General features: G+C 41.4%; 1 protein-coding gene across 1 annotated transcript in view; it reads left to right on the top strand.

The window, feature by feature from the left end:
* Positions 1-1,964: 1,964 nt before the first annotated feature.
* Positions 1,965-15,312, top strand: part of HOOK1 (hook microtubule tethering protein 1) — a 75,576-nt gene continuing 62,228 nt past the window's right edge. The window contains exons 1-3 of the mRNA XM_079776860.1: positions 1,965-2,171; positions 6,686-6,771; positions 14,751-14,823. Of these exons, the coding sequence (XP_079632986.1) occupies positions 2,109-2,171; positions 6,686-6,771; positions 14,751-14,823 (222 nt within the window). The 5' untranslated portion in view covers positions 1,965-2,108. The remainder of the gene's footprint in view (positions 2,172-6,685; positions 6,772-14,750; positions 14,824-15,312) is intronic.

The raw sequence follows: 15,312 nt of genomic DNA, 5'->3' as shown, positions 1-15,312 counted from the left end.
ACACCTAGTAATTGTAGTAATGCAGTTTGCAAAGGAGTTTTAATTCATAAAATTCTTCCACATCCATTATATTTTTGCCCACCTGTGAGGTAGGCAGGGTGGGCTAGTGTCATTAAGATTATTTTGGAAATGTGAGATTAGGTTCCAGTAAAAGACAGCTGTCAACAGCCAGTGGGGAGTAAAGCCAAGACTCAGACCAGGTCTTCAGTTCCTACATTCTTTACTTTTCATTGTCTTATTGCCAACGTTGCTAGGGACCAGAGATAAAATGACTCCACACAGGATAAGAAAGTTCTAGAATAATGTTAAGGGACTTGATAGCAAATGCATGCTATCAAGAATGAGATGTGGCCCTGACTGATTTGGCTCAGTGGATAGAGCATCAGCCTGCGGACTGAGCGGGGGGTGGGGGGGTGGGGTCGCAGGTCCCAGGTCCTAGGTTCGATTCTGGTCAAGGGCATGTACTTTGGTTGAGGGCACATCCCCAGTAGGGGGTGTGCAGGAGGCAGCTGGTCAATGTTTCTAACTCCCTATCCCTCTCCCTTCCGCTCTGTAAAAAATCAATAAAATGTATATATTTTTAAAAGAATGAGACTTGATTTTCATGCAGGGGCTTTTAATTGCAGTCATCCATCATATTTAAACTTTCAATGTCTAAATATAAAGATGCAGTGATATAAATGAGCCAGCTGCATTTTTACAGACTATGATTTGCTGAATTTATGAATGAGTTAAGTGATGGAAATCAACAGCATGAGTAAAAATATTCTAGCCCATTTCAATAGCCTAAGCCAGTGGTCGGCAAACTGCAGCTCACGAGTTACATGCGGCTCTTTGGCCCCTTGTGTGTGGCTCTTCCACAAAATACCACGTGCGGGAGCGCACGTACAGTGCTATTGAAACTTTGTGGCCCATGAGCAGAAGTTGGTTTTCGGCTCTCAAAAGAAATTTCAATCGTTGTACTGTTGACATTTGGCTCTGTTGACTAATGAGTTTGCCGACCACTGGCCTAAGCCATATATCAGTACTTCAGGAGGTTCCAATTTGCACCACCCCTCCGCCAAGAAGGTTCTCAGAACACAGGTTTTCAAACCACCAAAGGAAAATAGGATAGGTTGCACATTGATATCCTCTATGTTTTTTGAAAACAATCACTTCATTTTCCTACCTCAAATGGTCTTCCCTTTTGCCCCACTTGAAATAAAATTGCACATGGTTTGTGACCTTTTGAGAGCTTTTCTGACTTAAGCAGCTTTATGGTGTATTTTCCTCCTTGGGGAACACGTCTGTGCCACCTCTTCAAATTAAAATATCCTTTTCCAATGAACGCTTAGGAGAAAAATCAGCTCTCCCTATCTGGACCGGGTTGTATTCATGGGTAGGATCTAACTCTGAAGACCTAATGGAAGCTGAGTGTGGGTCTCCACAGGTGAACCCAGCGGTGCTGCCCTACCGCGAGGTAGGCGGCGGAAAGATGCCCCAAACTGAACCCACAAACGCTTGAGGGGGGACCCTCCGCCGCCTCTGCTTCTCCACTGCCCCGCCGCGCACGCGCGCTCCACCCCACCTTCCAGACACCTGCCAGGTCACAAACCCCTTCCCACCGCGCGTGTCCGCACCGGAGGCGCAGTCTTGTCTCACGTTGATTGGTCAGAACCAAGGGAGCGCGTCCCTCCGGAGCAACCTACTGGCGCTCTTCCCGCCCCCTCCCGCCCCCCTCGGGCTCCCACCTTCTCTGTGACTGGCGCGCGCCCAGGTCACTCTGCGCGGCGGGGAGAGGTGTGCTGTGGGGAAGGAGGGGCGGGCGGAGGGCGGGAGAGGCGGGGCGGGAGAGATGGGTGGGAGGAGGCGGGGCTCAGGTGCGGCGCGGCGGCCCGGGCCAGACCGGGGAGGGGGCGGGCGCGGAGCAGGCGGGCGGGCGGGCGGGGCGGGGCCAGGGGGCGAGGAGGGGGTGACGCCGCGACGTCGGCAGCGCCAGCTTCGCGCGTGAGCGGCGCGGGCGTCGGGCCTGGCTACCGAGCTTTCCCGGCGGGCGAGCAGGTCGTCGACGCCGGCTCCGGCAGGAGTGCGGGGGAGGTGTCGGGTCCGCGGCGGAATCACCTGCGGCCATGGAGGAGACGCAGCCGCTTCCGCAGTCCGAGCTGCAGCTGTGCGACAGCCTCATCATCTGGGTGAGTACAAGGGGGCGACGGGTTCGAGGGGCCGCGGCGAGTTGGCCCGGGGGGCGGGGGTTGGTGTCCCCCTTTTCCCTGGGGAGCCTGAGGAGTAGCCAGGCCACCTGCACCGAGGACTCGGCGCTTCGCCCTGCGCACCTCCTGGCGCCCTTGACCGCGAGAGTGCCACCTGCGGGTCGCGGGGCAGGTGTGTGTGTGTGTGTGTGTGTGTGTGTGTGTGTGTGCACGTTTTTACGTTTGTATGTGGGGGAGGGGACGGGAACTCTTGGGGGGGCGGGATGGAGGAGGCTGGTCTTAAACCCCCAATCCTGCTCCTTCCTAACAGCTGTGGCGCCCAACCCCTCTACTCTTCCCTGTCCCATTTTCTCCTGCCCCGCAACCAAGTGCTGGACTCTTGGATCACAGCCTCGCTCATCTTCCATCTGCTGTACAGCCTTCTCACAGGGACCTTTGTGCCACTTGGGAGTCAGGACCCCCTCCGAAAACCTCCCTTCCACCCCAGCCACCTTGCTCCCTGTATACAGGTGGCCAGAGGAGGTTTTAGTTCATGGATTAGTGCTGCTCCACGCCACCTGGGCATCCGATTTTGTAGAAGCCTCTTAGAAGAGATCTTTACACCTATTTATTATGAGGAGAAAAAGATGTTGGGGTGGGGCCTCCTATTCCCTGTTTCTCGCTGCCACCGCCCCTCCCCCCCCCCCCCAACCCCTCCAATCGACAAGCATTTTCCTGAAAGGAAAAGTCTTGGCATTTTTGTTTGTGCTTGAGCCATGCTTAGTATTTCTGTTAATTTGTGTTGGGTTTGGGCAGGCAGGATCTGTCCCCATTTATTCCCTTCCTCAAAATGAGGTCTCACCTTTTGGAGGTGCTCAGCTATCAGAGAGCTGGCATGATGTGGTTTCTAAGTCGGTATTGGATGATCCATAAGGATGTTGTTATTGATGCCCATGCCCAAACCAGTTGTTAAGTTTTGTGTAAGGTACTGTGTGCAAAATGGAATGTAAACAGACTGGATCGGGAGGCGGCGATTGGTTGATGAGATTCCCAAGCGATCTCCTAATGCACATAATTCAAAAGAGTGAGAAGTCAGGGAAGGTTTCTGGCGATTTGTGAAGTGTATTGGAAATTACCATAATTTAAAGCAACTGGAACACTTTGGAGGTAATTAGCTTGCTTTTAAGCGGAATGCAAGTATTCAGGGCTTCTGAGTTAAAGCAATTAGCTAACTGTTCATGTGTATTTTCATTTAAAGTAAGTATTGGGGTTTAGGTACTGTATTTAAGACTGTCATAGACAAGGCAACATTACTTTTAATGATGTGTTTTGTTAAAACAGGTGACTAATTAAAGAGTGTATCCTAATCTGTTGCATTGTTGCGCTAAACATCGATAGCGTAGTAAATGCAGTCTTTATGATGTCATTGACTTAAATATGAAGTGGTGGAGAAGTATAGGATTTTCTTGAATTGTATTGCAATATTTTTAAGTATTAGGTGACTATGTCCATTCTTTTTTTTTAATTGATTTTTTACAGAGAGGAAGAGAGAGGGATAGAGAGCTAGAAACATCGATGAGAGAGAAACATCGATCAGCTGCCTCCTGCACACCCCCCACTGGGGATGTGCCCACAACCAAGGTACATGCCCTTGACCGGGATCGAACCCGGGACCCTTGAGTCCGCAGGCCGACGCTCTATCCACTGAGCCAAACCGGTTTCAGCTATGTCCATTCTTTTAACCAGTATTTATTGAGTCCCTACTTTGCATAAGGCACTGAGGAAGACCAATATCAAGAAAAATTAAAGAACTTTCTATTTTAATTGGAGTCGTTGGCAGAGCTGTATATTTTTACAATGAAGGCAAAATTTCTTAAAAACTGTACAAACATTATAAACCAAATGATGAAGAATCAAAGATGGCAGAGTATAATTGGTCATTTGCTTCTCCAGTTCTCTCTCAGGCTGCTGAAACACTGGAGAAAATGGAATTACTGTGCAGGCTCGTCCCTCTACAAATGCCGCTACAGCCAAATCCACGTGTACCCATAACACTGCCCAGCTTTAAGAATAGCCACACAGTTCCTCTTACATTTCTCTTTGAAAACCTTTATCAGTACCCTATTTGAGCCGCCAACATTTCTCCCCCTCAGGAAAACGACCTCCGCATCTTTGTTTCTGTCTCTACATCCCATCCTTTCCACCTCTTCTAAAACTTGGCTCTTTCTTATCCCCTTTCCGTATTTACAACTTCTTTCTCTCTCCATGGGCTCCTTCTTCTCCACTTGCAAACTTGCTCCAATCTTCTCTATCTTAACAAGAGAGAGCGGAGAGCCACCACTTCCTGTATTGCCCCTTCCCTTTATGGGCACATTTCTTAAGTTTTTTAAACTTCTTGACCTTACATCGACACCTCAACGCACTGTCCTTAAGCTTGTTTTCTCTAAGACCTCTACTTCCTTACTCCATTTTGTCAACCATTTTGTGCATACTACAATACTCTTCCATTTTCTAAAACGTACTAAAGATGTCACTCTCGTCATCACCCAGAGCAGTGTTTCCACAAAACTGATGTGCATAAGAATCACTTGGGGATTTTCTGATTTAATATGTCTGGAGATTGTGATACCTATTGTTCTTAGACCCCACACATCCAGAAACCTTGAGTCATAGCGAATGTGCTAACAGCTATTGAGTTTATACCATGTGTCAGGCACTAATCTAAGTACAGTGTTTACCAATTCATTTAATTCTCAAAACCATCTTGTGAAGTAGAAGCTATTCTTACTGTTTTTCATTATATCGATGACACCTTTAAGGATAAGTCTGAACTTTTTGTCATGGCTCTTCAGAGGCCTGACCCATGACTGTACTCACCCCTTCCCCGTCCCTCTTTGCACTAGAATTCCAATAATACTGAACTGCACATTGCCTAAAAATACCATCTCTTTTCCTATACTTGTGCTTTTATTATGTCCCTATTTCCTGAAGTTTTCCTTCCCCTGACCCTTTCTTTACTCAAGACTTTCCATCTAGGAACCATCTCTAAATAGTCTTAAATACAAGACCTAATTTGATTAGTTGACTGGTATATTTCAGAACACTTTGTGCATACTATAATCACGGGACTACAGATCACATTTGCTAGAAATGATTTTTGTGTTCTTTCTCTTCTCCTTATCTCTTGATTGAGGCTACTTCAGGGTAGAAACCTGATAATTTTCCTTAGTAAATCTGTCCTGTACTACAGTGTCCCAATAGAGTAGAAGCTCAGTAAAGTATCTATGTGTACTTTGAAAGTAACTGTGGCTAGATTTAGTTTGTCTGTGCCATTCTTACATGTTGTATTAGGATAAGGGAGACATTTATAGAATCTCAAAATACACACAACCACTAAAGGTGAATTATGGTGGGAGAGAATTTTATTGGTTTAACATAAGTGGTAAACTAAAGGAGATGAATATATGTGAGAAAAAGAATCAATCATAGTATATTGAGTTAAAGATCATTATGGGTTGAGATTAGATTTCTAGAAAGTAGATGATCCATTTTTTGCTCTGTTATAATTTGCTTTATAAATCCTCACTGTAGGTCATGCTTATTCTAGAGAGAGTGGATGAGAGGGAGAGGGAGGGGGAGGGGGAGAGAGAACATTGATTGGTTGCCTTCTGTACGTGCCCCAACCTGGGGTTGAATCCACAACCTAGGTATGTGTCCTGACCAGGAATTGAATCAGCAATCTGACAAACTTTTAATATACTGGAAGACTCCAACCAACTGAGCCACACTGGCCAGGGCTAATTTGCTTTTTAAAAATTTGTCTATGTTGTGTTTGCTTTTTAGAAAAAGATGCCACCATTTTACTTCCCTTTTTAATATGTACATGAATGTTTAACAAATAGAGCTTTGAAAAGTTGTAATATCTCAAGCCAAATTAGATAGAAACAACTTGACATAGTAGGTGGGCTTTATTCTGTCCATGCCCTAAGGCTAATTGTTGGATAGCAGGCAGAAGTCCAGCCTTATTTTAGAGCTCATCAATAAACTAAGTAGTAATTTTAGACTTGACATTTCTAGCCTTTGTTTTCCTATCAAATGATATGACTGAAATTTTCACTTGCAAATGTTAGGTTATCTTAAAGTTCTTTTTCTGATGTTATTCTCCCCAAAACAGACAAAACACATACTATACGTAGGAGTTCTATACTTGGCTTTCAGAAAGTCTGAAGTACTTCATACATGACATCAGTATATTTGACTTAGGTATATTTTTATGATTTATGAAATGTTAAATATTTATTTTTATAAAAATATTACACAGCCACAGAAACTTATTAGTATAGTTTTATTTGTTTGGCAGGGTCTGAATTTAAAGAAAACAGGTCAGTTAGCTATTTTTCTCTCTAATTTTCATATATATGTTTATATATATAGATAAATATTTTTTGAGGGAGGTTGGTAATGCTACCCTGTAGGTATAAAGAGGCAGTAAAGTCATTTGCTTTATGTCCTTTTAGCTGCAGACATTCAATACCCCTGCACCTTGTCAGGATGTAAAACAGCTGACTAATGGAGTTGCCATGGCACAAGTTCTTCATCAAATGTAAGTAGTGGTCCCGGTTCTTCCTGAAAGAATTGTAAACCCAATACCAAGGAAGAAAACTTAAACTTGTATTTTAAAGGTTATTGAAACTTTATTCTTTTCAGTGATGACTCACATTTGGTATCAAAGCATTCTTGCATCTACGAAACAAAAAGGTGTATCACCCAATTAATCTTTGTTAATAAAGATATGTCTTAATTAAATGAGCAATCAGGATTTCTATTCCAGAGATGTTAATTTTAAACTTGTTCTGATTACTTTCACAACTTATAGTAACTGAAAGGAACAGGTTAAATTAATGGTATAATTGCTTGAAATGTTTTCTTTGGTTATACTCTTATCATTTGAAGGTATCAATGCAAACAAAATATTGGATTTAGAAAAAATATTAGATGTTTAAACCTATATTTGAACTAAGAGTAAATGTATTAATCCACTAATAATGAAATGTTGTATAAATGAAATTTAAAGTCACAAATCCTAGGGAACCTTAACTAATAAAGCAGTTCTCTTTGGGTTAGGCCCATTTTACTTAAATACATAATATCAAAAGTTCTTAACCCCATTATTTCCTGATTTTTGCCAAACATTATATAAGAATTAGGGTTATGACATCTACAATATGAGGTATGCACTTAGTAGAAAAAACATGGGCAATTCTGTAGTCATAATTTATTAATAGTCATTGATTTTGTATAAGCTTAACTTTCATGATAATATATCTTCAATCAGACCAGAATCCTATCTCTGCTATGTTATTTTGTAGCTGGAGATTTTTTTATTGAATTGTTGCTATTATTTTGTAAAGGTTTCTTGTAATTGAAAACCCCATGGATGGTTTAGCAAAAACCATTCTTTACCACTCTTAGAAAAACAACTTAAACAGTATAAAAATTCTCATTCCTTGGAATATTCAAAATGGTCTAATTTAAATAGACACATAGTTAACTCAAGATTAAATAATGTTTTAAGAGATAAGCTTAACATGTTAACTTTTTTTGGGAGGGCTGTCATTCTGAAATATGCCTTATTCCCTTGCTTTCTTAAAGATGTTTCTTAAATGTTTTGTTTATTCATACCCTGATTGGTTTCAAGTGATTTAATTAGCCAGAGCCAAGCATTCTGAATATGATTCTTTCTTGATGATTTTGGGATGTCATCATTATTTTTTTTGTCATAAGGATATACACCTGGCCTTTTTTCATTGCAGTATGTTGTAGGTATTAGTGTAGATACAGCTACATTGTGGTTGGTATGGATGTAAGGCTGATGTGTGTTCACTCCAATAGTGCTAGCCGAAGGTATCATTTAAATATATTGTGGTGCTTTTAGTAGCTTTATATCAAACCACGATAGAAGAGACCCGTTTTGACCATGATATGGTGCAATGACTCTTTGATTTCCTATCCTCTAGAACTGTACCTCATGTTTAGTGTAGGGTCAGCTTCCATACAATGAAATCTTAAAAGTCATTGCCTGAACTATATAACTTAGACATGGGAGTCATGGGGTTATTGCTTAGGGTTCTATAGTTCCTTCGTTACGTTTAGTTTGACTGCATACTATGTATCTCTCTGTTTTAAGTGTATGTAGGAAAACTGTAACCACAACGATATTAGTTTTCTGAGGTTGCTATAACAAAATACCATCAGTTTGACCCGACTCTAAAGCCAGTGCTCTGAGTCAGCTATAATCATTGAAATCTAGTATCTTGATCCCCTCCTGATAGATGAATAAATGAAAGGATAGGTGTCCAAATTACAGATCATAACTTCTGTATTAGGCACAGAAGGCCTTTTGATTATTTAAGCAGAATAGTATCAGTTCATTGAACCAATATAATTGTGATAAACATAGTAATCAGTAGGCATTAATTACTACCTGAGTTTAGTTGGTAAAATTGTCAGAAGACAAATACCATAGGTGGAGTTAAAAATTGTGTACTGATTCTCAGTTTTATTTGAAGACAGTTGGATCATACTTTGCTTTTTTAGTCTTATATCTCCTCCTTATTTGAAATTGTTGTGCACAGCCGCAGTTTAGGTGTTTACCTAAGCCGCCATCTTGGGTTCTCCCCTATATAATTATTTAGTAATTAATTTAGAAAATGAATCTGGGGATAACCTCTTCTAATTTTTCATCCTTTTGTCTTGCATTCCTCCTTGCCTTCCTTTCCATCCCAAATCAAATTTAGCCCTATACTTATTATGCTCAGATTGCAGACAAATTCTATAGACTGATGGCTTAAACAACAGAAACTTATTTCTCACTAGAGGCCCAGTGCACAAAATTTGTGCACTCAGCAGGGGTGGGGGTGGTTACCTCCTTAGTCTTATATCTCCTCCTTGATTTTCACACAAGTTCTGGGAAATATGAGAAAAGGAGCTAACTGCTGGGGCCAAGAGTCTAATTAAGGCACATAGATGTGACAGTGCAATAAGTAAAAGGAAGATATATGTCCAGAGAGTTCTGAGGTTAGGTTTAATAATGCCAAAGATTGGCTGTCATTTTAATTGTTTGAGAAGAATGGATTTGTTTATAAGAAAGAAAGTGGGAAATATATATTTATGGACAAGTCAGCAAGTATTTCTCAGGGACTGAATATTTGTGCCCCTTCAACATTCATATTGCTGAAGACTCAACTGTGTAGGGCTTCATTGTGTATCTGTATTGGAGATAGGGCCTCTAAGGAAGTCATTAATGTTAATCAGATGATAAGTGTGGGGCCCTGATCTGCTAGGATTAGACTTCTTATAAAAAGAGACATCAGAGAGGTTACTCCCTGCAAACATACAAGGAAGAGATCATGTGAGCACATACAGCAAGATGGCAGCTGCCTGCAAGCCAAGAGGACAGACCTCAGAATGAAACCTACTTTGCCAACATCTTAATCTTGGACTTCTTAGCCTCTAGAACCATCCTATATAATAATCCTATATAATAAAAGGCTAATATGCAAATCGACCAAACGGCAGAATGACTGGTTACTATGATGCGCACTCACCACCAGGGGCAGACGCTCAATGCAGGAGCTGCCCCATGGTGGTCAGTGCACTCCCACAGGGTGTGAACGCCACTCAGCTAGAAGCCAGGCTCACGGCTGGCGAGCGCAGCGGCGGTGGCGGGAGCCTCTGCCGCAGCGCTAAGGATGTCCGACTGCTGGCGTAGGCCCGGGTAGCAGACCTAAGTTGGCAGTCTGACATCCTCCGAGAGCTCCTGGATTGAGAGAGGGTGCAGGCCGGGCTGAGGTAACCACCCCCACCCCTGCTGAGTGCACAAATTTTGTGCACTGGGCCTCTAGTGAGAAATAAGTTTCTGTTGTTTAAGCCATCAGTCTATAGAATTTGTCTGCAATCTGAGCATAATAAGTATAGGGCTAAATTTGATTTGGGATGGAAAGGAAGGCAAGGAGGAATGCAAGACAAAAGGATGAAAAATTAGAAGAGGTTATCCCCAGATTCATTTTCTAAATTAATTACTAAATAATTATATAGGGGAGAACCCAAGATGGCGGCTTAGGTAAACACCTAAACTGCGGCTGTGCACAACAATTTCAAAACTACAACTAAAAGACAAAACCTCTATCACCCAGAGCCACGGGAGGGCTGGCTGAGTGGAAGATCTACAACTAGACGGAAAGAGAGAGGAGCGTTCAGGGCACAAACACTGAAAAGCTGAAGTACGGGGGCGCGCGCGCGCGAAACGGGCTGGCGGCGGATCCCAGCTGGTGGCAGTCGTTGCTTTCTTCAACCCGAAGGGGAGATGCGCGGGATCCAAACTCCTACGGGGAGAAGCATCCTCAATGCTTCTCTGTCTCTGGACGGTTTGCCATCGGGTTGGAAAGTGAGGGTGGCTTGCTTGAGGAGCTATGTGGAGGAATAATTGTTTGCTGCGCTGGGGCTCAAGACGCAGGACGTGGTCGGAGACACGGGAAGGCTGGCTGCCAGCCATTGCTGTTTGCCATGCCGTAGCCTAGTGACGCCCTGAGAGCCCGCCTCGCACAACCTACAAACCCACCCAAGCTCCAAGCAGCAGCTTTTGCATATGAATGGATCGTCGCTTAACCTAGCAACCAGTTCAGACAGCTCCAAAATCTCCAAATCCCAAGCAGGGAGGAGAGGACTGGAATTCTCCTGTAGCCCCGGCAGGATGGCCTCAGACAGTAGCTGACCTGCACCCCATTGGAGATCCAGAAGCCAGTGTACCTAGTGGTCAGTGTGAGACACAGATTTCAACTCCTCACATCCATAAGTGACACATTCAGGAGGCGGACTCAGAGAGCACCAAAGCCCCACTGAAACAAGCCCTGCACCATAAGCGTTTCTCTAGTCCAGCAGTTATAAACACAGCGGGTCCCCACAGCCAATTGCCCTGGAGGACAATTCCTCCCAGTGTACCAACAGCAATCAAGGCTTAACTACACCGAGACTTTGCACTCAGCTCATAAAGGGGTGCACCAAGACCATCCACCTCAGGTGATTAGGGAGGCTGAGCTACTGGCCCTATAGGTCACCTACCACACAAAGCCGCTCCATCAACACAGGGAAGCAGCCAAAATGCGGAGGCACAGAAACATGTCACCAATGAAAGAAATGGAGGAAAGTAAACTACGGGACGATATAGAGTTCAAAACCACATTTATAAGGTTACTCAAGAATCTTCTAAAAACTGCGGAGAAACTTGATGAGACCTTCAAGGACCTCAATGAGAATGTCAAAAAAATGGAAAAGGACCAGTCAGAAATTAAGCATACACTGTCTGAAATAAAGAATATACAGAAACTCAACTGTAAATCAATGTACCCCAAGAATCAAACCAAAGATCTGAAATATGAAGAAACAAAAAACACCCAAGCAGAGAAAACAAAAAATATGAGGAAACAAAAAACACCCAACCAAAAAGAAAAAAGGATCCAAAAATATGAAGATAATGTAAGGAGCCTCTGGGGCAACTTTAAGCATACCAACATCCGAATTTTTGGGGTGCCAGAAGAAGAGAGCGAGCAAAATATTGAAAACCTATTAGAAGAAATAATGACAGAAAACTTTCCCCACCTGGTGAAAGAAATAGACTTACAAGTTCAGGAAGCGCACAGAACCCCAAACAAGAGGAATCCAAAGAGGACCACACCAAGACACATCATAATCAAAATGCCAAGGGCAAAAGACAAAGAGAGAATCTTGAAAGCAGCAAGAGAAAAACAGTTAGTTACCTACAAGGGAGTACCCATACGACTGTCAGCTGATTTCTCAACAGAAACTATGCAGGCCAGAAGGGAGTGGCAAGAAATATTCAAAGTGATGAACGGCAAGAACCTACAACCAAGACTACTCTACCCAGCAAAGCTGTCATTCAGAATTGAAGGTCAGATAAAGAGCTTCACAGACAAGAAAAAGCTAAAGGAGTTCATCACCACCAAACCAGATTACATGAAATGCTGAAGGGTATTCTTTAAGAAGAGGAAGAAGAAGGAAAAGGTAAAGATAAAAATTATGAACAACAAAAAGACATCAAATACATACCTACCAACGAGTGAATCTAAAAATCAAGTGAATAAAAAGTCTGAAGAATAGAAGGGACTGGTGAATATAATGCAATCAGGGATATAGAAAGGGAGTGTACTGACAATTCTCAGGGGGAAGGGGATCTGAAGGATGTGGGAAGAGATTGGACAAAGGTCTTACACCTATGGATAAAGACAGTGGCGGGGGGTAAGGGCATGGGGTGGGGTGGGGAATCAGGTGGAAGGGGGGGGAAGAACACCTGTAATAATCTGAACAATAAAGTTTTATTTAAAAACATTAAAAAAATAATTATAACCCTATTTGAAGTTTTTTTAGGGTCAAAAACTGTTGTAATAGGGTTCTCCAGAGAGATAGACCCAATAAGATACTGTTGCAGCTAGAGTGTACAGTCAGAATTTGCACTTTCTCAGGGGAGGTCAGTCTTTTTCTTAAGGCCTTCAACAGATAGGCCCACCCACATTATGGAGAGCAATCTGCTTTATTCAAGGTCTACTTTTTTAAAATGTTAATCTTATCTAAAAAATACCTTCACAATAACATCCAAGCATGTGTGACCAAATACATGCCAAATATGTGGTTACTGTGGCCTTGCCAAGTGGACATAAAATTAACCATTGCAACTGACATAGCTCTTTTATTTAATCTGATGTCAAGAGAAAGTAAATTTACTTTTACAGTTTTGATTCATTAACTAATTTCAGTCTTTTCAGTTAAATATCTGGTAATATAATTTATACATTTAGCCAAATTATTTTGGTAAATTGTAGCCTCAGGCATCTGGGAAAAGTTGAACATAATTAAAATTAGTTAAAAAACAACAACAACAACAACAGTTAAGCCCTGGCCAGTGTGGTTCAGTGGTTAGAGTGTTGGCCTGTGTACTGAAGAGTCTCGGGTTTGATTCCTGGTCAATGGCACGCACCTGGGTTGCAGTTTCAATCTCTGGCTCCCTGTAGGCGTGTGTGTGGGAGTCAACCCATCAATGTGTCTTTCTCACATGGATGTTTCTCTCTTTCTCTCTCCCCCCACTCCTGTCCTCCCTCTCTTTCTATCTCTCTCTTCCGTTCCCCCTTCCTTCCACTCTCATCCTCGGGTGAGGATTAACAGAAAAAAAAAACACAGTTAAAATTCAAAATAAAGGAATTTAAAGTGGTGAAGCCATTTTTGGTTACTCCTGTCAGAAGTGAGATCTTCTGTATTAGAACATCTGAGGCAGACAGTTTCTGAAAAGCTAATCACTGTGTTCTAATTTCAGCTTTGCATTCTAAATTCAAGATACTGCCATGGAAAAGAATACTTTGATTTCTTTCCTCACTTTAGTTGCTGATCTGTAAAGTCAAGATTTCAATGGGACCTTTAAGACCTCTTCTAGCACTGTATTCTGATTTTGTCGTGTTGGCTTAACTCTTAAAGCATTTATCACATTCTCCTTTGAGTATAGTTATTTTTGCTTTCTATTTTTCCCTTTAATAATTATTTCTCTAAGAATCAGAATAGTAAATTATTTATCTTCAAATTAACCTTGCTCAATACCTTACTCAGAGCAAGCATCCAAATATTTGTTTTAAATATAATCTATTAATATAGTCAATTGTTTATAGTTAAATGTCATTCTTCAAGACCTTATTTATTTAATACATAAATATTGATATAGCAATTTTTTTGTGTTGATCTTCAATATCAATAGTACTTAGTTTAAAACTAAATTTGTCCTTATAGATTTCTCATTATACTCATTCTACTCAGTTACAATGAGATTTATTTGGGGCTTTGCCTGATACTAATTTCACTTGGGGCAAATTACTTAGGTTCTCTCATCCTCAGTTTTCTGAAGAGTAAGATTGAAAATAATAGATCCTTTGACCAAGTTAATGTGAAATTTATATGAAATAATATGGAAAAACATCTAGCACAGTGCTTGAGACATAGTAGACATGAAAAACTAGTTTTCTCTTTTTTCTCTCCTTTCTAGAATAGGGCAGTGGTCGGCAAACTCATTAGTCAACAGAGCCAAATATCAACAGTACAACGATTGAAATTTCTTTTGAGAGCCAAATTTTTTAAACTTAAACTATATAGGTAGGTACATTATTATTAACTTAATTAGGGTACTCCTAAGCTGGCCTTTGCTAAAAACTCAAGGGGCCAAAGAGCCGCATGTGGCTCGCGAGCCGCAGTTTGCCGACCACTGGGATAGGGACTTTCACATCTTCCTACTATCAGGGCACCTGTTGACATATTTATTAAATGTTTCTTAAATTGAAGTTGTTAATGACTTAAGTAGTTTATTATGGGAATTTCTGAAATGAGTCATTAGGAATAACAAAAAATTTAGTGGATCTTCTAAATAATATGTACTATTCTTATTAAGGACAGGCTTTAAAATATGAAATAACTTTCTCTGTTGACTAAATTTGGTATTTTACATGTTTAGCATTTCTATTTTTGTTTTAGTGATGCAGCGTGGTTCAATGAATCTTGGTTAAGCCGAATTAAGGAGGATATTGCCGACAACTGGAGGATAAAGGTATGCAGAATGAATTGAAGAATCCACTTGATCAAAGCATTGGTTCTAAAATTAGTACTAAGCTCAACTAAATCTTTTTTAAAAATTAACTTAAGGGTGCACTTATTGTATGCAGTTTGAGTTTTGACACATGTATGTTTCCTTTATAACTATCATCATAGTTAGAGATAGGAAATTTTTATTAATCCAAAACATGTGTTTATGCCCCTTCCCAATTAATTCTTATTCTTTATCTTGGCCCCAGTTGGCCACAGATCTGCTTTCTGTCCCTAAAGGTTTCATTTCTGGAGTTCCATGTGAATGGAATCAAACATTTTGTACTCTTTGTCTCTAGCATCTTTTACTCATTATAATGTTTTTGAGACTCATCCATGTTGACTGTATTAACAATAGATTTGCTAAGTATTATTTAGTTACATTACTATACCACATTCACCTATTGATGGATGTTTAAATTGTTTTTTTCCCGATATTGTAATTTATGTGTCT

Source organism: Cnephaeus nilssonii (assembly GCF_951640355.1).
Source record: "Cnephaeus nilssonii genome assembly, chromosome: 7".
Taxonomy (NCBI): Eukaryota; Metazoa; Chordata; class Mammalia; order Chiroptera; family Vespertilionidae; genus Cnephaeus; species Cnephaeus nilssonii.
The sequence above is the reverse complement of the archived record's forward strand: the minus strand, read 5'-3'. Positions and strand labels throughout refer to the sequence as shown.